Source organism: Vicia villosa, unplaced genomic scaffold (assembly GCF_029867415.1).
Source record: "Vicia villosa cultivar HV-30 ecotype Madison, WI unplaced genomic scaffold, Vvil1.0 ctg.001376F_1_1, whole genome shotgun sequence".
NCBI lineage: Eukaryota > Viridiplantae > Streptophyta > Magnoliopsida > Fabales > Fabaceae > Vicia > Vicia villosa.
In genome coordinates, this window is record NW_026705599.1 from 310815 (window position 1) to 337033 (window position 26219).

The 26219-nt window shown below is 33.4% G+C and overlaps 1 protein-coding gene across 1 annotated transcript; it reads left to right on the forward strand.

Annotated features, from left to right (window-relative positions):
* The first annotated feature begins 10658 nt into the window (after window positions 1-10658).
* On the forward strand, window positions 10659-14353 carry LOC131634899 (probable beta-D-xylosidase 7). The gene is made up of 6 exons (XM_058905520.1): window positions 10659-11133; window positions 11410-11709; window positions 11818-11987; window positions 12086-12183; window positions 12550-13320; window positions 13610-14353. The coding sequence occupies exons 1-6, from the start codon at window positions 10723-10725 to the stop codon at window positions 14197-14199; spliced, it is 2340 nt and encodes a 779-aa protein (XP_058761503.1). The 5' UTR covers window positions 10659-10722; the 3' UTR covers window positions 14200-14353.
* The last annotated feature ends 11866 nt before the right edge of the window (window positions 14354-26219 follow it).

Below are 26219 nucleotides of genomic sequence, written 5' to 3' on the forward strand. Positions count from 1 at the left end.
TCGTGCAACAGCTGTAGTTGAAACTGAAATCAATATATCAGCAAAGAAAAGAAAAGTCAGTCGAAAAGATTGTCTTAATCCAAACCTTCAGGTATTGGGGTCTGGACACGAACATGTTTAAGATCTATATGAAGATGTCCTTTGAAAGTATCCAAGGTATGCTTAGTCGGAACCACTCGTTCAGCGCGTTTTTTGGTACTCTCTTGAAGAATTTTGAGAGCATTCCCACACACGAACCAGTCTGGGAAAGGAGGACTTAGAGCCACACCAAAATCAGCACTTGGTAGTGGAGGGAATTTTGGAGGATTAAGTTTGAAAGCCACTTCATAACGTAGTTCTGGTCGAACATACGAGGGCAATTTCAACTTATCCAGTTTGGCGGAAAACTTTTCGCGCAAAATGACTGCAGCCTCACGAACGGTCCGACTAAGATCATCAGGCCTGTAGATAGTTTCAAAGAATTTTTGAAAAGCTTGGATTTCTTTAATATGAGTTGAAGTACCTTTTTGAAAATTCTCCTGCACATCAGTAAAAGCTGCAGTTAGTGCTTGAGCAAGGCTATCAGCATCAAAGATTTGGGAGCTATAATAATCCGTCCACCATTGATGAAAGTCTGGTGTAGAATAAAAAGCAGGTTCGAAAGAGACAGGAGGAAGTTTGGTGGTGCCAACGTATTTGTTGATTTTTGTTTTACATTCTTCTTCAGTCAAGTACAAGGTATGGAAACACATATGGTTTCTTTTCTCATATAAACACTTGGGTTTTATTTGAACCAACCCAAACTGTCTCGAGACCAAATTTGGTTGGTAGCACATGAGAATGCATTGACCTTTTGATGGTCGAAGGCGATGGGAAAATAACCTTGGAGTCAGAAAGGCTTCCCAAATTTCCATAGACTCAGTTTGTTGATCCTGAGATGTTGATGGAAATTTTCGAGTAAACCATTCAGGACCTATTGTTCTGTGTACAAAGGGAGCCATAGAAGGATCGAACTGGTTACGCCGGGCAAACATCATCGAATACGCCAAGAAGTGTTCACGAAGCTTTCCAATTTCTTCTTTTGGAGTTAGGTAAGCTAACCTGGTCCCTTCTATAGTTCGATTCTTGATTTTGCTATCCTCCTCATTGACATTTCCTCGAAAGGGAAGGTGAGTTTCGAATGTAGCATTAAGCCACAGTTGTAATAGCCAGAAAGGGCCAGCATAAAGTAAACTACCAGATTTAAAATTCTTGGTGAGGGATGCAGCTTCGCTGAGGTTTTCATAAAGAGACCCTAAAAGCAGTTGGCTGAGGTTGAGCTTTTTTCCAGCATGCAACTGATTAGCCATGCAAAGATATCTCTTTGCAACTTGAATAGATCTTGAACAGAAGGCACATCGTGAAAGCCATAGCGCTAGAAAAGCAATATGTTCTTCATCGGATACTACCGTTTCGGTGGTAATATGATGCTTCTGGATGAATGCAGTATAAGTGACTTGTGAGTCATTAAAACCAATAGTATCATTATCCATTTCGTTAGGATCGAAGGTTTCGCCAGTTGGTCGAAGTCCTGTAATCGCAGCCACATCAAAAAGAGTAGGGGTAACCATTCCGCAGGGGAGATGGAAAGTGTTGTGAGAAGCATCCCAAAAGTGAACTGCTGCTACTAACATGGGTTGGTTGTATTCTAAACCTGTCTTTGACAGTTGAATCAAATCATATATTCCTAACGATTTCCAGAAGGATTCTTTCTGTTTCTCTACTTTTTCTAACCAGGCATAGTACAAATCAGGATCCTTGGCCAAAGGGATTGATCTAAACACTTTTACAGAGTTGGTCATATAGTTTACCCTAATTTTCGCTAAAGCTAAAGGAGTTTCAGTGGGAGTTTCTTCCATGTTAGCAGATTTTCCTGAGGGAGAACAGCCATCTTCATCTATCTTAATTTTGCTAACTAATGGTCTGGTCTTGTAATAAGCGGGGAAGAATTTATTCAGAGATGGGATATTTTCACCTGGTAATGGACCTATAAAAGCGAGAGATTTTCCAGAAAGTTCAAAGGGAATGATTACCTGGGAAGCGTAAATAGCGCGTATTTCTTCGGTGTTAGGGTTTTGAACGTGCTCTTGTTCCCCAGACCGTGTTGTTGATTGGAGCTTCAGAGCAGGTTGAAGAACATTTGAAGATGAAGCCATAGAGAAATTTCCGATTAAGAGAACGAGATTTTGAAGAGATTGAAGATGTTTGGTCTTTTTTGAAGAAGATGAAGAAATAGGAATGAAAGGTTGTGTAGAAGTGCAAGACCAAGTATTTAAAGGTTTTAACGGAAACCCTTTTTAAATCTTTTGGGTAAAATCCAAAGAACACGTGGCGGCTGGTGATTCAATCCAACGGCGGTCGAATAAAGCTAGCTTCACTCCTAGTATGTAGGAGTAATGATCAAGAAGTAAGGTTAAAACGTGGGAATGTGAGTTATGAGAAGACATCTTTGAAAATGACAAGACGTTTCGGAAACAGGGTCATCAATGATTATGACGTTAGTCAGCAGTCTTGGAACTCTCAAAGATCAATAAAGAACGAAATCTTATAATGACAAGAAACGCCTATTTCTGTTGACTCTCGAAACAGGCATTTATTGGGGGCAATTTGTTAGCTGAAGATTTCGTTTTATATTATTTATCCTTCGAAGAGGTAGAAAATCGAAGGAAAGATGGTTACTGATGGCCATTCCTTAAAAATAAAAGAATGACTACTGATGGTCATGCTTCGAGAGTAAAGGTTTCTAAGTTCACTATGAAGATAATGAATACTGAAAGCTAGTGAAAAGTATGTGTCTTCGGGGACTTAGACGAATTTGTAAGTATATTCAAGTATTACTACTTAGCGTGTTTTTTCGTAGTGTTTGTTTAATACACTGCCACGCGTCGAAGACAAACTCAGGCGGGAAGATTTGAAATCCGAAGACGGTTTCATAACTGTCCAAGTAACAGATGGCATCGCTGGAAGTTCTTATGAGAAACGTGACAGCAGATTAGTATAGGACCGTTAAGGTCGAAACTAGTATAAATAGGAGTCTTAATGTTAGGATTCTGTGTGTTCATTTTGTACAAATCATTCACATATTTACTCAAGTATCAAGCGTTAAGAGAAAGAGTTCGCTGAGAAAATGTACGTATGACACCACCATTTTAATACATGTGTATTATCCTTTGTTTTTAAATATCTTCCAGAATTACTGCATTTCGTTTACTTCTTGTCATTTACATTTCTGTATCTTTACTTTAATGTCATTTACTTTCGAATTACCTTTCATGTTATTTACTTTCAAAGTCTTTTACATTTCTGCAGTTTAAAATTCTTTACGTTTCAATAGTCCTTTTAATTTTCTATGTTATGTTACTTATCTTTTCGTTGAAGTCACATTTATATGTAACGAAGTGATTGTAAAGACTATTTGTTCTTTAATCGAACAACTCTTATTGAAGAAGACAAATAATGAATATGGTTCGAATAAACATTGATAACAATCTTCTTGACTATGTGTCCTAGGATCAATCTAGTCGATCCTGCGAGTAACCAAATCATATTTATTATAGTTTGGAAGACTAGCGGTTGTTTACCGGAAATCACCGTAAACACTAGCTCACTGCGGATTTGCTATCCGCTCGGTATCCCCTTTGTCCTTTTTACTCTCTCGCGCACCATACCTTGCCATGAGAAGTAGGGTAGGCATGCAGCATCATATTTGCCATGAGAAGTAGGACCTAGGCATTCATCTGGCCAAGCCCTCGAAAGAGGCTCTGTTTTTGTTTGTTTACTGTTTTCAGTTTATTTCCAGTTATTTTCGTGTTCAACCGTCTCGGAGGACTTTCCCCGTGGACGGTAGCTTCGGAGGACTTTCCCCGTTAGCTAGAACGTTTATTTTTTGTCTTGTTCACCCGTCTCGGAGGACTTTCCCCGTGGATGGTAGCTTCGGAGGACTTTCCCCGTTAGCTAGAACGTTTATTTCCCGTTATTTGCTTGTTCAACCATCTCGGAGGACTTTCCCCATGGATGGTAGCTTCAGAGGACTTTCCCCGTTAGCTAGAACGTTTATTTCCCGTTATTTTCTTGTTCAACCGTCCCGGAGGACTTTCCCCGTGGACGGTGGCTTCTGAGGACTTTCCCCGTTAGCTAGAACGTCTCTCCCTAGCTCCCAGGTCACTACTTCGGTAGTTTGTTTGCTTTACGAGCCGAGCTCGTTTGTGTGCTGTATTTGCATTGTTTACTACTTTGGTAGTTTGTTTGTTTCTCGAGCGGAGCTCGATTGTATGCCATATGGGTGTGATGCTTGTTCACTATCTTTGTATCTGCTATGCCTGTTAGTATGATATCTTTGTGATGCTTGTTCATACACCTGCACATGTATGCCTGTTACATGTTGTTTGAGATGCCTGTTCGCATTTTTATTCGTGATACTTGTTCACATTTGACGTGTATGCCTGTTACATGTTTGCCATGCGTGTATGCCTGTTACGTGCATGTCATTTATCTGCTATGCCTGTTAGTATGTTATCACTTGTGATGCCTGTTCACATACTCACATTCGTGTATGCCTGTTACATGTTTGTTTTTGTTTGCGATGCTTGTTCGCATGTTTTTATCTGTGATGCCTGTTCACATGCCATGTTTGCTAGGATCTTTGTGACGCTCCTTGTTTGCATGCTCCCTTAGGGTGCTCGGTTCCGTTTCGCTAGGAGACGCGAATCGAGATAGAAACAGAAACTTTTTGGCCGAACTACGACGCTCTGATTTCTCCATTGCACATTGGAGGTACGTAGGCACAGGGTACGAACACCCTAGCGAGCGAACTTTTCTTTTTTTTTGTTGTTTTGTTCGACCTTTCCTTCTTATCTTGTTTGCCTATTGTTTGCATGTTTCCTATTATCTGTATATCTTCCATTGCATGTTTCCCTTAGCACATAGCATGTTACACACACACACACCCTTAGATTAGAAAATTAGCAAGAATGGATCCTATGGAGTACCACAGACGTGAGGGGTGCTAATACCTTCCCCTCACGTAACAGACACCCTTACCCTTTCTCTGAGACCATTGCTTGTTATTTGGTTTTCTTCAATATTTTCCATTCCTATGGGTAGGATAAATAGATGTTCGATGGCGACTTCATTGTTTTTGTTTCGATGAGTTTTCCAGTTGCCTCAACAACATTGAAAAATTTACCGTTAAATATACTGTAAATTGCAAGCAATGTTTGAATATTGCAGCACACAAAAAAGTGGTGAATGATAAAAAATTGAAAAAAGAAACATTATATTTTACTTTCAATTTTTTACCACTCACCATTTTTTTGTAAGTAATATATTACATCGGTTATTTTGTAAAATCGATGGGAACGTCTCTATTTTATTTTATTTTTTAATTAAAAAATGAATAATATTTTCCCTCGATTTTGTAAAAGAAACAAGGGGGTATAATTACTCAGATAGCTAACAACGAATCTACACCTTACGTTCATAAAGTAACAACATACAAGATATTGTCAACACATCAATCCACAAAAAATTCCTACATCCAATAAGAATGCAAACACCACCACTATATATCGTGGACGATATCTTGTGAAACTCCAACATTGATAATGAAAATATTTACCATGAAAACAATGAAAACATTGATAATGAAATCCTGGAACAAATCTCTGAGATGGATTGCAAGTGCAGAAAAAAATTGTTTCAAGGTCGGTGTTCTTATATAATATCTTATTTCTTTACTAGAATTTTATGTTATGTATCTAACATTTTTTATGTTATATTGGAAATTGGAAGCATGCAAACTATTGAGCTTGAAAAGCATTGAGTATACAACAAAATCTAAATTTATTCAACGTGATGATGATGAATCAGATTTGTCAAAAATGTGTACATGTAGATTGAAACCAATATAATGTAACATAAGAAACTTTGAATTGAATATTATGTGTGTTTTAATTATTCTGTGTAAATAATGTAATTTAATATTTTGTGTAAACAATGTAATTTATATTAAAAAATATTTTTTTACTCGGTTTTTGATTGAAACCGAGAGGTATATGACTTAAGTTTTGAAAATACAAAAATGTTATTGTTGGGGATCGAACCAATGACCATTTGAACTATTCCCTCGGTTAATCAGAAACTGAATGGTAAAGTGGAGAGTTTTTATGACGACCTTTATTACCCCGCTTGTGTAATGATGCGTCCGCAAGTGCACGGAAATATAGAAGTAATATAAAATATTGTCGAACCCACAGAGACCAATGTCAATCTACTGTAATCTATCGTCACTTTGTAAAGTTAAGGCTAAGGAATAATTGATTAAGGGGAAACTAAGACTAGAACTGAAATAAAATAAAGATTAAGATAAATATAAGAAAAGAGAGGTCGGAATGTGGATTTCGTGTACCTCAGGAGCATCACGCTCCGATACATCCGCATCATTATATTACTTCGATACATCTTTGATAACACGTAAATGTATCATATTTTTATATATGATTCACATGCTATTTAGTATCTTTTACTTATTTTCCTTAGTATTATGTTTTTGTTTCAGGTATTTGTCGAATAAGAACGTTCGTGCGAGAAAACTAAGAAAAGAAGTAGAAGAGAAGAAGAAAGTGCGGGAAAATGGCATTTCTGGTGCACAACGTTCGCCATTACCTAATGGCGTCCGCCATGTACCTAGTCCACATCATTTAATGCATGACCAAATGGCGTTCACTGTTGGTCTAATGGCGGCCGCCATTATCATGCAGTAGTAGAAAACGTGGAAGTCAACTTCTCATTATCTCCACTTTCTCCAACTTCCCATTATCTCCACTACTTCTCACATAAATTTTAAAGTAACTTCCACTAGTTTTCACTATATAAAGGACCTAGCATTCATTTTTCAAGACATCCAAGTTTGTGTGCGGAAGCGCTGTTCGTAGGTTTAGGCAGAAATTACATTTGTAAAAGTGATAGTTTCTCACATCGAAGAACTACCACACCATTAGTATTAGGCCTATAATATGTGTACTTTTGGATCATCAAATCTTGCCGGAATTAATAGAAGCATTTTCAGTTCATCTTTGTTTCAAGCATCGCACTTTATTTCTAACATTTTTCCGTGTTTGGATTCATAGATGATTTGAAATAAATTTAATTTTAGTTTTTTTATTTTCAATCTATAATAAAAATGTAAATAAGAAAACAAAATTGTTTTAGCGAACTTTTTTATTATTTTTGGAAAAATAAAGTCAGAGTTTGTAAAGAAAAACAAAATTGTTTTACCTATATTCTTTCAAAAAATTTAGTAACATAGATAATTTAAAAACTATACATTTTTTTTCGTGTTTGAATATTAGGAAGATTCTAAAGTCTCACATTGGTTGGAGATAGAGCATTGAAAGAGTATATATATAGAGACACTCCTCACCTTACAACCAGTTTTGTAAGGATGAGTTAGGTCAAACTCTAATATGGTATCAGAGCCTATCGATCGGACCATGGGCCGCTCACCGTTAATATCCACGCACCAAGCCCAAAAGAGTGTTGGGCGTGAGGGGGTATATTAGGAAGATCCTAAAATCCCATATTGGTTGGAGATAGAGCATTGAAAGAGTATATATAGAGGGACACTCCTCACCTTATCAACCGACTTTGTAAGGATGAGTTAGGTCAAACTCTAATATTAAAGAAAACTTTGTTATGTATTTTTTAATAAACATTGAACTATATCTTCATTCTAATAATTTTTTTAATTCACTTATAAATGACAAATATTTTTCCGTGAATACATTAATGCAATTATTGTTTTAGTTATATATTAGTAACATGCATTTTAAGTAACTCACTGTTTTTTAGCTCACTTTTTTTTAATGTTTGGACCAATAACTCATTTTCCGGTCTGATTTTATATACAAGTTGTATCAACTACTTAAAAATGATAATCTAATTTCAACCGTATGAGACAACAAAAAAAACAAACTAAAATTCACCTATTAATGTAAAAGTATTTTAAATTTATAAAATAATTTATAAGAGACATATTTTAATATTTGGATTAGTATTACATTATTCCCGAAGATATATATTTTCTCTTATTTACATAAATAAAATAAAATTATGATTCATATGATTCATGCTTTGGCAGTTTTTATGTAAAAAAAAAACTTATTCGAAAGTCAATACCACAAAATTTACTCATTCCTCTCCAAATTAGTTATAATTTTTTAATGAGTAACGGTTTTTCTTTTGATTTATTTTAATATAAACAATTAATATAATATCCAAATCACCACGAAGGTATCATATCATGCACGTAGGTGGTGCACGTATGAGTTTGATAAACTTTGTGGCACCGAGATTCATACTAGTCAATTTTGTGTTATAATAATAGTAACAATAATTTACAATTATAATGAAAAAGACATTCATTAGATAAGGTAACTAGATTAATTAAGCGTTGATGGACACATTGCACTTACATATGTAGCTTCTTGATTAAGGTTGTTTCATTAATTCAACTAATTTTATAATTTTGATGCAGATAATTTTGAATAATAGGTTACTTAAAAGATATCATATTAGACGCAACTTTCTTAAACTAATTCGGTTGTTTGAATCTGTTGAAAAGTGCTCCTTCTGGTTCCATCGGTATGTCGACTTTGATTAGTTCTTAGTGTTTTGCTTTATCATCGGATTAGGATTCTATAATATTATTTAAACGAGGATTGTGTCATTGTTTGGTTTGTAATTTGAATGACATTGTTGCTGTGAAAAGAAAAATCTTTTTGTTAGAGGACTTGAAACTGACAGCAACGACTTGTCTAGGCGGATGTCGGCAAAATATTTTTCTTCTGATGTTAACATAAATATATTTTAGTTCCTATGAATTTTAAAATTTTAGTATTTAAGATATTTTATTTTAGCATACAATTTTTTAGCTCTGGTCCTCTTTAAAAATCTATATATTGATATAGATTTTTCTCTTAAAAATTATTGATTTATAAGAAGCACTTATTCTTTGAATTACATTCACCCATAAATTAATATACTATTAGGAGTGAGTGAGAGTTGATCAGATCAACTAATATAATCTACAGTCTAATATACACAGACCATATTAAGCCGAAAAGGCTTAGACCTTTTTATAAATCTATTTAGTTAAATATAAATCACAGATTTTTAAACAATATTTTAAATCTATCAAGTCGGCCTATTTTATTAAATATGATTAAATTAATTTTTTAAATTCTGTTTTGTATTTCTTATTAAAATACAAAAGTAAAGTGTAGTTATCTTGAAGAACTTGTGAAAATAAATTAAAATTTTCTTACGGAAAATGTTATAAGTTGTTTTCATAAGTTCTCCGAAACAAATATCTTCGTTGATGCTTGTTTAGCTTCTTGGTTAAGGAATAACTGCTTGAGGTAGAGGACTTCGTTGATGCCTCCTTAATTTCTTTATTGTTCGAGTCTTTAGTGGAGTGGCTGTGATATGTAGCATTGGAGGACGAGCTGTTCTATTTTTCTTATTGCATATTTTATGCATTTTGGAGTTGTTAAACAGTTATTCTGCGATTGATGAGACCTTTATGTTAAACTTATTTGTTTTTTCGCTGCGTATTTCCAAAGATTTTTTTGTCTTTATGATTGGATCATGTGTGACACTCTAATTAGTTGATTTTATTTACTGAATTACGTTATTTTATATCAAGTCATAAATTAGGGTGTTACAGTATGCCTCGTTAAAAACCCTACTCTTGTAGGGAAAAAGAGTGTCACTCAACCAATATATTTAAGCTTTCAATATAGTAAATCATAATAGAAAAACAATTCATGGCGGGTTAAACAACATAACTCACCTTATTAATTAAAAAACATAAATTAACTATAATAATGCCTCGGGTTAACTAAGTTCCTCATCATAAGGACAAGATCATCATTCATTTCTTTTAACTTGTATTCCATATGAGATGTGGATTTCAACTATGAACTTGAGCTTCTAGTACGGTGGAAGAGGGATGACGTACAAGATTATCAGTCCAACGATCAAGTCAATATGAGAGTAAAATGAGTGACAATTAGTTTGATATCAAATTTCAAATTGTTCCTGAAAAATAGTGTGCTTCATTCTTATATAATAGGACGGTTATAACAACTTACTAATATTTAGGCGCGGAATGAGTGATCTATTTGATGAATCTTAGATTTAGATCACCCGCACTCTAGACCAAGATAGCATACCTGCTCCGCGAGTGACGTGGTGAATCAATGTGATTTTTGGACCGTAATTATTAGACCTTCTAACAGGTCCAGAACAATTCAAAATAAACAAACCAACCAAATGTGAGTTTAATCAAACTTATTCGATTTAAATGCACAAACGATTCTATTCATATGAAGAATGATTCAATTCCCAAAAATCAACTCGCAAAATAACCTTTAAAGCATTACCTTTATTAATCATGTTTAATTCTTGATTATTTATATTCATAGTATCATTCCTTATAAACTTAACCAATCCTAAAGGGATATAGTGGTTGAATTGAAAGTTTCACATGTGAGGCACATCTATTGAAACATAATAATTACCAAATAAAATAACATAAAGTAAGTAGTGATTACCTTAGTATAGTAACTAGTCTTCTCTCTCTATAACAAGCACAATTTTCAGCTCAATAATGCAACTTCACACTCTCACTTCACAGTTCACACTATGTCCCTCTCATCTCCCACCTTTACCTTTCTCACCATCATCTTCCTTTTCCTCACTCTCACTCCCAACCTCACCCTCACTCAGCTTCCTCCATTTGCTTGTGACTCTTCAAATCCATCCTCCAGATCCTACCCATTCTGCAACCCAAAGCTTCCCATCACACAACGAACCAGAGACCTTGTTTCCAGACTCACATTGGATGAGAAACTCTCTCAACTCGTTAACTCAGCTCCTCCCATTCCCCGACTCGGTATCCCTGGTTACCAGTGGTGGAGTGAAGCACTTCATGGAGTTGGCAATGTTGGTCCTGGCATCTTCTTCAATGGCACTATCACATCTGCAACTAGCTTCCCTCAAGTTATCCTCACCGCCGCTACATTTGATTCTCACCTTTGGTATCGAATCGGTCAGGTACATCGTCCACATTTAGAGTTTAAGTTTACTTGAATAAACTTTACTTGCTGATCAAGGTGCTTATTTGAGTTTATGTATTCATATAAATAATAGTTAACTAGCACCGACACAGACACCATACACGTCAATATCAGTGTCAGATACTGTATAGGCACCAGAGACGTCTGTGTTCAGACTCTCTGGTGTCCATATAGTATCTCTGACACTACATGGATTGTTAGACTAGTTGGCAAAGTGTTTTATTGTTTTTGAATTAAAGTGGAAATGAAATAGGTAATTGGGGTTGAAGCAAGAGCAATGTACAATGGAGGGCAAGCAATGGGGATGACATTTTGGGCACCAAACATAAACATATTTAGGGATCCAAGATGGGGGAGAGGACAAGAAACAGCTGGTGAAGACCCTATGATGACTTCTAACTATGCTGTTTCCTATGTTAGAGGACTTCAAGGTGATTCTTTTCAAGGTGGTAAGTTAAAGGGACACCTTCAAGCTTCTGCTTGTTGCAAACATTTCACTGCCTATGATTTGGATAATTGGAAGGGTGTTAATCGCTTTCACTTCGATGCTAAAGTAAGTTCGTCACTTGATATTACCGAGTCAAACTCTTACCACTTAGCGCTGACATCTTGTAGACAATCATTGAATTGATTTTGAATTGCCCTGAGTTTTATGATTCAGGTGAGTTTGCAAGATTTAGCAGACACATATCAGCCACCGTTTCGAAGTTGCGTAGAGCAAGGACGAGCTAGCGGGATAATGTGTGCTTATAACCGTGTAAATGGCATTCCAAGTTGTGCTGATTACAATCTCTTAACTAAAACAGTTAGAAAACAATGGAGATTCCACGGGTGATTAATCATTTCATTTTTTACCTTATCTATTTGAATCAATGAATGGTTGGTTAGTTGTTAATTACGTGTGTAACGTTGTGAACTGAAAAAAACAGGTATATTGCTTCAGATTGTGGAGCTGTTGGGATCATACATGACCAGCAAGGATATGCAAAATCAGCAGAAGATGCAGTAGCCGATGTGATGCATGCTGGTATATATTTTGAAACCTAACCATCACTTTCTTGCTTTGCTTTATTTGTGATAATGCTAATAATAATAGCAATCCAAGTAAATCTTGGTAATGATTGAAATGAAATCACAGTGTAAATGGTAATACCTAACCTGTAAGCTTTAATGCTTACTCATGAAGCATTTGTCACTTATCTTTTGTCTGTTTGTATATGGCTTTGAATATCATCCGCGTGATAATTATAAATTCATAGTAAGCATAATAGTCACATGGTTTTGGCCCACCTGTTGTATTATACCACAACACCAGCCATGCGTTTCTCAGTCTCAACTAACCCTTTGTAATAATTTAGATGAATCATAATGAATGTGCTTTGAAATTTCGCAGGGATGGATTTGGAATGTGGAACTTATTTGACAGACCATGCAAAATCCGCAGTGGAGCAGAATAAGTTACCGATATATCAAATAGACCGTGCTCTTCACAATCTATTTTCAATTAGAATAAGGCTAGGCTTATTTGGGGGAAATCCAACCAAGCTTCCATTTGGAATGATTGGTCCCAACCACGTCTGTTCCGAAAATCACTTATATCTAGCTCTTGAAGCTGCAAGAAACGGCATTGTCCTTTTAAAGAACACTGCTTCACTTCTTCCTCTCCCAAAAAGACATAGTATTTCCTTAGCAGTGATAGGTCCTAATGCCAATGCTTCACCTTTAACTCTACTAGGAAACTATGCCGGTCCTCCTTGTAAATATATCACTATACTTCAAGGGTTTCGACATTATGTTAAGGACGCTGTTTTTCATCCTGGTTGTGATGGTGGACCAAAGTGTGCTTCAGCGCAAATAGACCAAGCAGTGGAAGTTGCAAAGAAAGTTGATTATGTGATTTTGGTTATGGGTTTGGACCAAAGTGAAGAGAGGGAAGAACGCGATCGTGTTCACCTTGACTTGCCAGGCAAGCAACTTGAACTCATTAACAGTGTTGCCAAAGCTTCCAAGCGACCAGTTATTTTGGTGCTCCTTTGTGGAGGCCCGATAGATATTAGTTCAGCCAAATATAACGATAAAATTGGAGGTATCATTTGGGCTGGTTATCCTGGTGAACTTGGAGGCATTGCACTTGCACAGATTATCTTTGGTGATCACAATCCAGGTGAATGTTCTTCTATAAAATTCGCACACGTGAACTATTGAACAAACATAAGGAGATCAGATATTTTACAATTTGGTTCATGAAAATGAGAATTTTTGTCACAACTTATATAAATAATATAACAAAGCGTCGTTATGGTGAGATCTTGGATGACTGTGCAAAAAAGTTTTACACTGATAGTACATAGTTCTGAATTTCGTTATAGATTAAATCTTTAAATTACAAAAATGCAAGAATTTTTGTAGATTTACAATTTTATTACTCAATTTTAGTCATCAATGCAATGCAGGAGGAAGACTACCAATTACTTGGTACCCAAAAGATTACGTAAAAGTGCCAATGACAGACATGAGGATGAGAGCTGATCCTTCAACCGGCTATCCAGGAAGAACTTACCGATTTTACAAGGGTCCTACGGTGTACAAATTCGGCTACGGACTAAGCTACACAAAATATTCCTACGAGTTTGTCGCCGTCACACATGACACACTTCATTTCAATCAATCATCCACTCATTTGATGATTGAAAACTCAGAAACCATAAGGTACAAACTAGTTTCAGAGTTGAGTGAAGACACCTGCAAGAGCATGTCGGTCTCAGTCACAGTTGGTGTCAAAAACCATGGAAACATGGTGGGGAGACATCCTGTATTGCTGTTTATGAGACCATGGAAACAGAGAATTGGAAGTCCTAGGAAACAATTGGTTGGTTTTCATAGTTTGTTGTTAGATGCCGGAGAAAGGAGGCATGTTGGATTTGAGCTGAGTCCTTGTGAGCATCTTAGTCGAGCGAACGAGGCTGGTTTAAAGATCATAGAAGAAGGGTCTCATTTGTTACTTGTGGGAGATGAAGAATATCTAATAGATATCATTGTTTGATGCTATATATTCATTCTTCAATTAGCTAAAAGCTAATATAGTGAACCTGTTTATGAAACATGATTTTTTTCAAGGATACTAGACCTTAAAATGTACTGTAATGTAATGTATATGATGCTTAAATGATGGATACGCTTCTTTTTCAAGCTTTTTACATTGCTTTCAATAAAGGGAGAGTGACTTTCAGCAAGCCAGTTATTCAGCAAGATTAACACATCTCAGTATATTCCTCAAGTCTGTGTGTCAAACCGAGAAGCATTCCTATAAGTTTTCTATAAGAAAAGGGGTCATCCAAAGGAGCACCATCGATGCTAGAAAGCGTAGTAGTAATTTTAAATGGAATATTGGAAGGTATTATTTTTATTGACAAATATTTCTCTTAGAATTTGGGTTGGAGCTAGGTCATCCCTACAAAACTTGTAGGTAAGGATTGCTGCTACTTATAAGGATATTATAAGGATATGTTTAGATTATATATTGTCATATCTTTTAACACACTCCCTCATGTCAGGGGAAACCCGAAAATAGGTGGCACATTGGAATCTTAAACAAGACTCTGATACCATTTTAAGAATGTGGGTTAGGCCTAACTCATCTCTACAAAATCGACTTGTATGGTGAGGATTTCTCCCACTTATAAACACAACACATGTTATATCTCTAAGCAATGTGGGACTAAACCCACCCCTTCAAATCCAACACAATAAAGGTGTTGGGGACTCCAATTAAGGCAAGCCAAATGTCGCAATTAAAGTGACTAGGGGTGGACCGCAAGACTAAATCCAACACAATAGTTGTGTTTGACTACAATTAAGACAAACCAAATGTCGCAATTAAGGCGACTAGGGTGGACCACAATGAAGGCGGAAATTACAATGCACCCTTTAAAAAAAAAAGAGTGTGTGAATGTGTGTTCGCATCTCTCGGTCAAGGACTTAGGATTTGTTTTAAGTGATGTCTATAGGTTAATAGCTAGTTTTTGCATTTGTATCCGTCTAGTAAAGTATCAACCCATTGCACAAGTTTTTAAAATGATTCCGTGCAAACCAATCATTTTGGTTGATTGAATCGATTTTCACATTTGTGAGAATCGAATCAGAGAGTTTTTTTAGAGTTTGATCAATTATTTAATTTGAATGAATTGAATTATGTTGTTTGAAAAACTAGTTCATTCTTTCCTATTTACATGAACTGAATCTTGAACTGATTCATATGAATAAAATCATAAGTCTATTGGATTCGAATAAACCAAGTTATTTTAACATGTAAAACCTTTGGTTTACATTAATTGAATCTTGGAATGATTCACGTAAATCAAATCCGGTGAAATTTGAATTAAATTGTGTTCATCTGATTCCTAAGAACTTTGAAAATCTTCATTTGAATCAAATCATTCTTCATTTAAATCAATTCACTCTCTAAATTCCATAATCCGTTTTAGAGAGAAGGATTCAAATAATTCTTTTATTGAATTGGATCTTTAATTCATGTTTACATTGTTTTCAATGAATTTTTGAATCCAAACCTTTCTCGTATAAAAAGGATTAATGGTTGTCAAGTTCAAGTAGTTAGACAGTTTCGTAGCTAGAAGAATTACTTGATATCAACATTTTACTACTTTGTGCAGATTTCGTAGCTAAGAAAATTACTTGTAACATCAACATTTTACTATTTTGTGCATCACAAAATCTAGTGGAAGGAATTTTGATGAAGTTACTATCAAGACGAGATTAGACCACATACGAGAAAAATTGTGGTTGAGCTAATATAAGGCATGGCCGTGTTCTCTCCCACCCTTACTCTCTATAATTCTAGTTAGATTTGGTGTAACATGTATAGTATGTATGTGTTAGGTGTTCTCTCCCACACACTTTTAACATGGAAAACTTTCCTCAATATTAGAGAATAAAAATCGCAGGATCTAGTCTAGTAAAACCTTCCACTATATCAATATAGAGAATATAAAAAGTCTTCCTAGTAATTCTAGGGAATAACAATCTTCACCGATAAACGATATAGGTGGGAAAACTCACTTCAAACATCACCTCTACAAATTGTAGGTATATCAAAACAACTCTAAAAGAAGGTAAAACAACAGAACAAGAATATAAATAAAATTACCAAAGTGATAGGAACAACATACTAAATTTGGAGCTCAAACCGATGAGATTTGCTACACATCCTTCTATCACTTGTGCTTTTTTGCTCTTCTTTAAAAATCTTGTGCTATTCTCTTAAACCGTTGTAAGTTTCTTATTTGTTGTGTTGCTTTAGGGATTAAAAAACCCCTTTAAATAGATGCCAAATGAGTTTGGCTCAAATAAAACAAATTTAATAAAATCTTTTTTTTTATATTTTTTTTTCTTTTTCTAAATTAATGGTGGGTCCCACTTTGAGAGTGAGTCCGTCCTACAAATATCCTCCTCATGACTCAAGTGGAAAGGATATGCTTCAACCATGCCCTCCTTCTTTCTGCAGTTGATCATCTTTGTCATCATATCTAAATCATTCTCGTTAGTATGGATTTTTTTCAAGGGAAAACAACTTCGTCTACAATGCATCTCGTATCCAATGATACCACACTTCAATGTGCTTTGACTTGGAGTGAAGCGTCTGGTTCTTACCAAGATGAATTGCACTCTGACTATCACAGAACAACACGAACTTCTCTTGCTTAACACCTAACTCTTGAAAGAATTTCTTCATTCACAAAATTTATTTAGTCGCTTCAGTTGTTGCAGTATACTCAGCCTTGATAGTAGATAAAGCAACGCACTTTTGTAATCATGATTTCCAAGACACCGCTCCCCTGTAAAAGTCATCATGTATCCAGAAGTAGATTTTATGGAATCAATATCACGGACCATATATGCATACTGTAGCATACATGAAATTACCAACTACAAATGCATAATGAACATTCTTCATATATCCTTTTTGTTCTTCACTTGTAGGATATGGTTCATAATTCAATTTGAAATGACTAGTAAGTGGAGTACTCACGGGTTTTGAATTGCTCATGTTAAACCTCTTTAACATCTTCTCAATGTAATTGTGTTGAGACAACCACAATTTACCTTTCTTCCTGTCACAAGAAATTCTCATGTCAAGAATTTGTTGTGCAGGACCCAAGTCCTTCATTGTGAAGGATTTGCTTAACTCTTTCTACAGACTTTGACTTTTCTTAGTGTTATGACCAACAATCAACATGTCATCAACATATAACAATAGAATAATAAAATCATGTACAAAGAATTTCTTCACATAAACACAATGATCAACAGCAATTTAACCATAACCATTTCTTTCCATTAAAGAATCAAAATTTTTGTACCATTATCACGGATCTTGCTTGAGACCATACAAGTTTTTCATCAATCTACAAACGAGCTCTTCTTTAACTTTGACTCCGAAGCCTTTAGGTTACTCCATGTAGATCTCTTCCTCCAAATCACCATGAAAAAAAATTTACTTCAAGTTGTTCAACCTCTAGATTCAAGCCAGCGACTAATCCCATCACAACTCGAATAGATGTCATCTTCACCACATGTGAGAAAAATTCTTCAAAGTCCATACTTTTTTCAGATTAAACCTTTCACAATCAATATTGCTTTGTTTCTTGGTTGAAATTTATTCTCTTTAGACTTTATCTTGTATACCCATTTATTCTTGAGTGCTCTTCTATCCTTAGGTGATTTTACCAACTAAAATGTGTGATTCTCATGTAAGGAATTCATCTCCTCTTGCATGGCCTTCAACCACTTGTCTTTATCAACATTTGAAATGGGCTCTTGGTAGTATTCTGAATCTTCATTATCAGTGATCATCACATACTCATGTGGAGGATATCTTTAAGAAACTTCATGCTCTCTATTAGATCTTCTCAACTCAGGTTTAACCGATGGCTCAGGTGGGACCTCTTCAACTTGCTCATCACGATAAGGTTCTTGGTCATTGGTTGCATTATCATCAAATATCTATATATCTTCCCCATCAACAAAATTTACACTAGGAAGTTTAGGCATAACATCAATGTAACTTCTAGGATCAGATTTTGGCTTCTTAGCTTTATCAAAATTTTCAATTGTTTGGTCTTCAAGAAATATCACATAACGACTTTTGATAATTTTCTTGTCAACTGCATCCAATAATCTATAACCAAACTCTTCATGACCATAACCTACAAACACACATTTCTTATATCTTTTATCAAGCTTGGATCTCTCATCTCTTGGAATGTGAACAAAATCCCTGCAATAAAACACTCTCAAGTAACCATAAGAGACATCTTTCCCTGTCCATACTTTGTTTGGAATTTCACCGCCAAGTGGAACAGAAGGAGAAAGATTGATCAAATCCATTGCAGTTGTCAATACTTCAACACAAAAGGCTTTTGATAACTTTGCATGAGAGAGCATACACCTGATTTTGTCATTAATCATATAATTTATTCTCTCAGAAATTCCATTATGTTGAGGTATCTTTGAAACAGTCTTCTCAATATTGATTCCATTCTCTTTACAATACTCTTCAAATAGACCTCTATATTCACCCATTATCAGCTCTAACACATTTTAACTTTCTTCCTTTTTCTCTTTCAATACTTGCATGAAAGTGATTGAACACTTTTCTAGAGTGGTCGTCAATAAAAGTAAAAATAATATGATACACCATCTAAAGATGTATCGTCCATCATACAAACATCTGTGTGAACTAAATCTAGAATATTTGGCCTCCTATGAGGACCATTACTATTAAAGGAAACTCTATGTTGCTTACCATAACGATATTGAGTGCATTTTTTAGAGGAGCACCTTTCACGTGAAGATTTTTTTTTGGTAAGAATATGTAGACCTTTCTCACGTAAGTGACCAATGCGTGTATGTCATAAATCACTAGATGTGTCTTCAGCCGCATCCATTTCCTCTTTGAATAGCTTTATAGACACCCTGTAAAGAGTTGTCACTACTAAAAATAAGACATTTGGTTTCAAGATTTTACATCAGGTATTAAGATAATTGATGGGAAAAATATTTGTCAAAGGATTTTACATCAGGTATTTAACTCAAATGATGGAAAAAAAATTTGATTTAGTGATTTTACATCAGACATTTAACTCAAATGATGGGAAAAATAACGCGGTGGCAAACTTGTAATTAAAACAAAAATGGGTTATAAGGTCTTTCCAATCGGTGCTAACACTAACCGATGGGAAAAGTTTGCTAACGTGGCGTTTGCATCAGCCCATATTTCCACCGATGGGAAAAGTTGGTTTGCTAACTGGGCTTTTACATCGGCCCAAATTTGCACCGATGGAAAAATCCCTCTTTTTCACTAAAACCCTAGCCTCCTTTCTACTAAAACTCAAACATTTCTTTTTTCTTCTTTCTTCACCGTGACTGAACCCGCGACCGCCAAACTCCAAACGCCAAACGCAAAACGCCGCACAGCTCTCACCGTGACTGAACCCTCGACCGTTCTCCGCCGTGACTGAACCTGCGGCGGCCGCAACCGTTAGCTGTTGAACCTGCGACCGTTCTCCGCCGTGACTGAACCTGCGACGGCCGCAACCGTTCGCTGTTGAACCCGCGACCAACCAGCCACCACCAAACGCCTTGACGTGTCTACTTTACAAGTTTGGAGCACGTGAGTACATTTTCTTCTTTTATTACTTTCAATAGGTTATATCTCCATCACTTTGAATCTAATGTTTATTTTAAAATTATTCAGGTATATTCATCGTCTATGTATTGATAATTCCACATCAGAAGTGTATGGAATTATGGATCCTGCTAGGTGTATATATAATGATGATGTGCCGAAATCTTTAGTAGATGTTAGGAAATACGTACAAGAAAAGTTGATGTCGCAAAACAAAGTTTGCTACTTACTACCACTTGTTCATGCGTAAGTTTTTATGAAATTCTGTTTTCTATTTTTTAATTTTGATAACATAGATATTTTATTTGACTTTTTGTATTTCTATACACATGTACAGAGAACATTGGCAATTATTTGTCTTGTGTCCAAGAGAGAATACTGTGGTCTTCTTTTGTTCACTTAATTGGGATGTTGATAAAAACACGAAGAAAATTATTTCAACGTAAGTTTATCTTTTATGGGAATTTTGTTATAATATAGTATATATCATATATATGTGGCTGAATATGGATTTTTATTTGAATCAGTGCTTTTGAGGTTCATCAAATTTCAAATGGCAATAGAAAAAAGGCTATTACATGGCTTAAGCCCGATGTAAGTGTGATGTAAATTATAATTCTATATTTAATTTTATGATAATTATTCATTAATTATGTCTTTCATTTTGTAGTCAAGGAAACAACATAACAATACTGATTGTGGATACTATGTGATGAAAAATATGTTGGATATTGTCTCTACCAATATAACTGAATCTTGGATGCAGGTAATAAAATAACTCTAATTTGTTATTTACTTTGCGTTTTGCAACTTAATAGGAATTTTCAAAGAATAACTCTATATTGTTATTTACGTATTGTAGGTATTTAATGATCCTACAGAATTGACACAAGAAAATTTGTATGATTTGCGACTCCGTTGGGCAAAATGTTTCTTTGAGTTATATAAAGGATAACTTTATGTTTCTCGTGGATGCGTGTTGGTTTTTCAAGTGCGCGAAAGTACTTTATGTTTCTTTGAGATAATTATCTTGTAGTAGAAAATCGTGTGTAAACCTTTCTTATCATTTTGAACACTTGTTTATTCTAGATTAATATTTTTGTATATTTTGACGAACATATATATGCATCTTAGCTATTTGGTCTGTGTGCTGTGAGTATAAAATATATAGCGACCTCTTTGGTCTGTGTGGTATATGCATCTTATATTGAAAATTAGGTACAGAAAAAATTACAGGTTAAAACAGGAAAATAGGAAAAACAGCCATTATGTGGTAAAAAACATAAGACATTTTACATCGGGCTTTACTAAAACCGATGTAAAAAGCAGTCTATTACATCGGTGTAAAATTATATCCGATGTAAAATGTGGCTTATGTTTTTCAAATAAAAAATTTCAATATTTTTCACATCAGACATTTTCCCTAAACCGATGTGAAAATCAGTCTATTACATCGGCCACGTTTAGAAACCGATGTAAAAGGTCGCGTATTTTTTTTTTAATAATTTTTTTTATTGTTTTTCACATCGGACCTATGAAATCAACCGATATGGTATGATGACTTTCACATCGGGCTCTGACCCGATGTAAAATGTCTCAGACTTTTTACATCGCCTGTGTTTACATCGGGCCTAGAACCGATGTAAAAAGTCTTTTTCGCCCGATGTAAAAACTATTTTCTGTATTAGTGTGTGGGACTTTACTCCTTTGCTACCACTAGTGACCCTTTGGTTATTTACAAGACACGTGCAACTGATGTCGCGTCTTTATCATTTTTCTTCCCATTACCTTCATCTTTATCCCTTGAATATTCTATTTTGAGAAACCTATAATTCATTTTTACGTGTTCCACCTTGCCACAATGGTTATTCTTTTCTAGTTCTTGACTTGTCGTGACTCTCGGATTTTTCACGCTTATGAAATTTTTTGGATTCGCTTCTCCCTCTTGACTCAATAACTAGAGCTTTAGACTGATTAGGAGTAACAATCAAACCACGCTCTTTTCTTCTAACTTCTTTATTAAGCATGCTATCTTTAATGGTTGACATTACCAATTTTTCATTTGGAGTTGAATTAGTAAGCGTTTCCAATTATCAGAGCTAAGCAGTAATAAGGCTCGCAACTCATCATCCAACTTAATATCAGTAACTGTCAACTGATTCACAGTATTCATGATACACACTCATATGCTCTGTCATTGAGTCAACATCCTTGTATTTCATATTAATCAGCTTCTTGATCAACCATCATAAACAGTTCTAGAACACAATAATAATAACAAAAAAATTAAATAACAAGAACACCAAATTTTTAACGTGGAAAATTTTCCTCAATGTAAGAGAATAAAAACCACGGGACCTGATCCAGTATAACCTTTCACTATATCGATAATGAAAATACAAAAAGTATTTCTAAATAACACTATCAAATAAGAATCTTCACCAATAATTATATTTAAATATTATTTAATTTAACTGTTTAAATTAATTAATAAATATGTTCTTCGCTAATTCAACCCAGATTACAACCCTTGTTAGGTACTCCCTCTGTCCCAAATTATAAGAGAAAATTACTTTTTAGATTCATTAAATAATTAATGTATTTGGTCTATATATAGACCAGATACATTAATTCTTCAATAAATCTAAAAAGTGATTTTCTCTTATAATTTGGGACGGAGGGAGTATTAGTCTGGCTATGTTCTATCATGATATATAAACCTTATGTTTCAACTTATGATTGTATAATGTTTGTTCAACTTAGGTATATTAGTCTATAATTATTTGAGATTAATTGTCAGTATAGTTGAAATGTCTTGTTCTAATTGAAAGAGACAATTATTCCATGTTACTAACAAATAGACTATTTTCTAAATTTTTGTTTTGCATTCACAAATTAGCTATAAACTCAATGATTGTTTTAGCTATAAATTTGTGTTTTAAATATACCAACAATCTCAACAAATGGACCCACCATCAACTTTATTGAGTTTCAATACTTGTTTGAGTCATCACTTGGTTGCACAAATATTTTTAAGTAAATCACAACTATTTATTAACTTTTATTTATAATAATAACTTAAATTTAAAGTCATATTTTATTTTTATATAATGATAGGAAGAAGTAGTTGAAGAAGCATGGGATCACATAAAAATAAGAATAGTTGAAACTCTAACATTTTAGAAATAGCTCACAATTAAGAAGAGAGGTATGGCACAGATAGGTATTGTCCATTTTGTTATATTCATGAATCACAAACACTTTGCTCTCTCCTATTAATAAATAGAGAGTCGTGTGAAAATTTCATCCACCTCTTAAAATCTTAAACTTCCACCTATGTCTATGTGCATTTAATTTGAATTGATTTTTCAACCACTCAATTCCTCAATTAAAATTTCAAAAAAACAGCATCTGAGTTCCTGTACTGTTTCCTTCTCACTGCTGGCCTTTTCTTTGGTCAATTGTGTGAAAGAAGCTATTGAGATAAGTCAACGTTTACTTAGATATTAGCACAACACAGTCGATGCATTTCATAGATCTCTTATACACCGCACGTAATTTTATTTTTGCCCCTGCTTTCGTAAATACACTCCGGAAGCATGCCATTTTTAAAAAAAATTTAGTTTTTTTTCGTAGATCATCTACATTTGATATTTTTCAATTAATTGAAAATTAATGTGGAATTTTCTCAAGTAACTTAATTTGAGATTTTCACAATTAATTGAGAAAATCCCAAGTTTCACTAAGGAGGGGTTAAAACATAATGAAACTTGGGATTTTCCTTTGAAAAATCCCAAATTATGTTACAAATTAATTATTGGTAAAATTTTAAATTAATTTCTCAATTAATTTTGGAAAATTCCAAATTAAGTTACAAATTAATTATTGGAAAAATTCCAAATTAATTTCTCAATTAATTTCATGAAATGATTTTTTTCCATAGTTGTATCTACGGAACATTCTGATTTTCCCAATTAAATGAGAAAATCTCAAATTTCACTATGTTTTAACGCTTCTGTAGATATATCTACGGAAAAAACTAATTTTTTGAAAAACAATGCTTTCGGAAGTCAATCTACAGAAGCACAAGAATATTTTGGTCAATTCGGTGGTACGTAAGAGACTCATAGGGTGGAATGAGAAATTGTCTATTTTTTAAAACTAATATACTATAAACTAAAAAAAAGGTAATAGATGTTATATAAAAGAATAATAAATTATTAAATGAAATATTAATTAATAGTATAAAATAAATAATAAATAATAAATAAAATAATAATAATAAATACTGTACTTAATGTGTTTTAAATTAACTGACTTACTTTAAAAAAAATTGTCTAAAATAATTAGAACCTCTATCCTAAATTATGAATCACTTTGTAAAAATTTGGTCTTAAAATATAAATTTCAATATTAATAAAAAAATATTATATCATCTATTACTTATTACTCTCCTTTTATTAATTAAAAAAAAAAACATCATACAAAATTATTACACCTTTAAATTGTTTAAAATGACCAAAAGTAAATGAATTTTTTTTATCTAAATCACTAAAAAAAAAGCTCTCTAGCGACATATATTTGTGACGTGTTATTCACGTGGGACGAAAAGGACTGTTCTGACGTGAAAAACACGTTGGTATATTATTTTAACAATTAATAATAAGAATCACGTATTCACATGGGGAGTCAGAAAAAAATAATTACAAAAAAAACTTGTGAAATGCTTTGCACGTCGCAAAGGATAAAACAAAATTTTTAAACTTTGAAATCTGTAAAGTCTTATGGTGGGAAAATAAAAAATTTCAAATTTTTAATTGTGATGTGGTTTTCACGTCGGAAGCCTTTAATACTGACTTTGAATAGACATGCGCAGGCTTTGGCAGGTTAGGACAGATGAGAAATTCAAAGTTTATGACCGTTAGGTCATTAGCGACGTGTATTACACGTGTGTAATTAGCGACGTGAAAATAAAGACGGAACATATTTGACCGTTGGCAGCTTGCGACGTGTCTGGCACGTCAGTAAATACCGGCTAGCTAATCACGTCGCTAATTATTTGATATATTCCGTTTCAAAAATGCTTTCCTTCTTCATTTTCTCTTCCTCTCTTCCTCATTTCTCATTCTTCCTCTCTTCTCTCAGCATACAAATTTCTCTCTTCCTCTTCTCATTCCATTCACCACACCATTGTTGAAGGTATGTTTTTTATAATTCTATTTTATATTTAGTTTATTTATTATTTGTATTGATTTATGATTCTAATTTATTTTAATTTTTTTATTCAAGATTTTGAAGTATATTTTGAAGATTGGGAGATATAAGAATTGAACTTGAAGATTGAGGTATTTCTATAATTTTAAATCTGATATTTTGAAGTATATTTTTGTGTTATATTTGTGTTAATAGATAAATAATATATTTTTTCTGTAATATTTGTGATATATTAATAAGATTATTGAATATTATTAGGTTAATATGTAGTATGAGATAGTTTGTGATAATAGATAAATTGTATGTTTTTTCTGGAATTTTTGTGATATATTAATGTAGTATGTAATATTTGTGATAATAGATAAATTGTATGTTTTTTATTGAATTTTTGTGATATAAATTGTAGGTTATGTAGTAATTTATGGTAAATAGATATATTTATGTTTTTTAATAAAACGTATTATGTTTTTTATTAAAACAAATTATGTTTAATAGAGATAATTTGTTTAGTTTATGATAAATATATATTTTTAATAAAACAGATTATGTTTTTTATTTTTAAATTTATAATATTATTTCTAAAAAAAGAATATAATTTAGTAAATCGAACTATATTTTTAAATTTATAATATTTAGATATGTTATATTTTTTTGTAAATAGATATAATATTATTAAACATAATTTATATATGTAATTTGTATATATTATTAAACATGATTTATATATATGTAAGTTATTATATATAATTAAACATAATTTATATATGTAAATTATATAGACAACATTTATATTATACAATTTTTTTTTAAATTTTAATATTTATTATTTAATGAAAAATAGAGGTTTAATATGTATTGGAAAATAGAATATATTTTAAAATGGTAAAAAGAAATTTTAATATGTATATAGTATGTTATTATGTTAAACAATGGTAAAAAAATATAATATTATATAATATATTTATATGTAAGTTATTAAAAATATGATTTATACATTCTATTTTTTTTAAAAGAATAAAGTTTATATATTATGTGAGAATATGCTTGTTATATGTTATAGATTTAGCTAATATATGTGAGAATATGTTATATATTATGTGAGAATATGTTAAACAAAAAAGTTATATAGTTTACATAAATGTTAT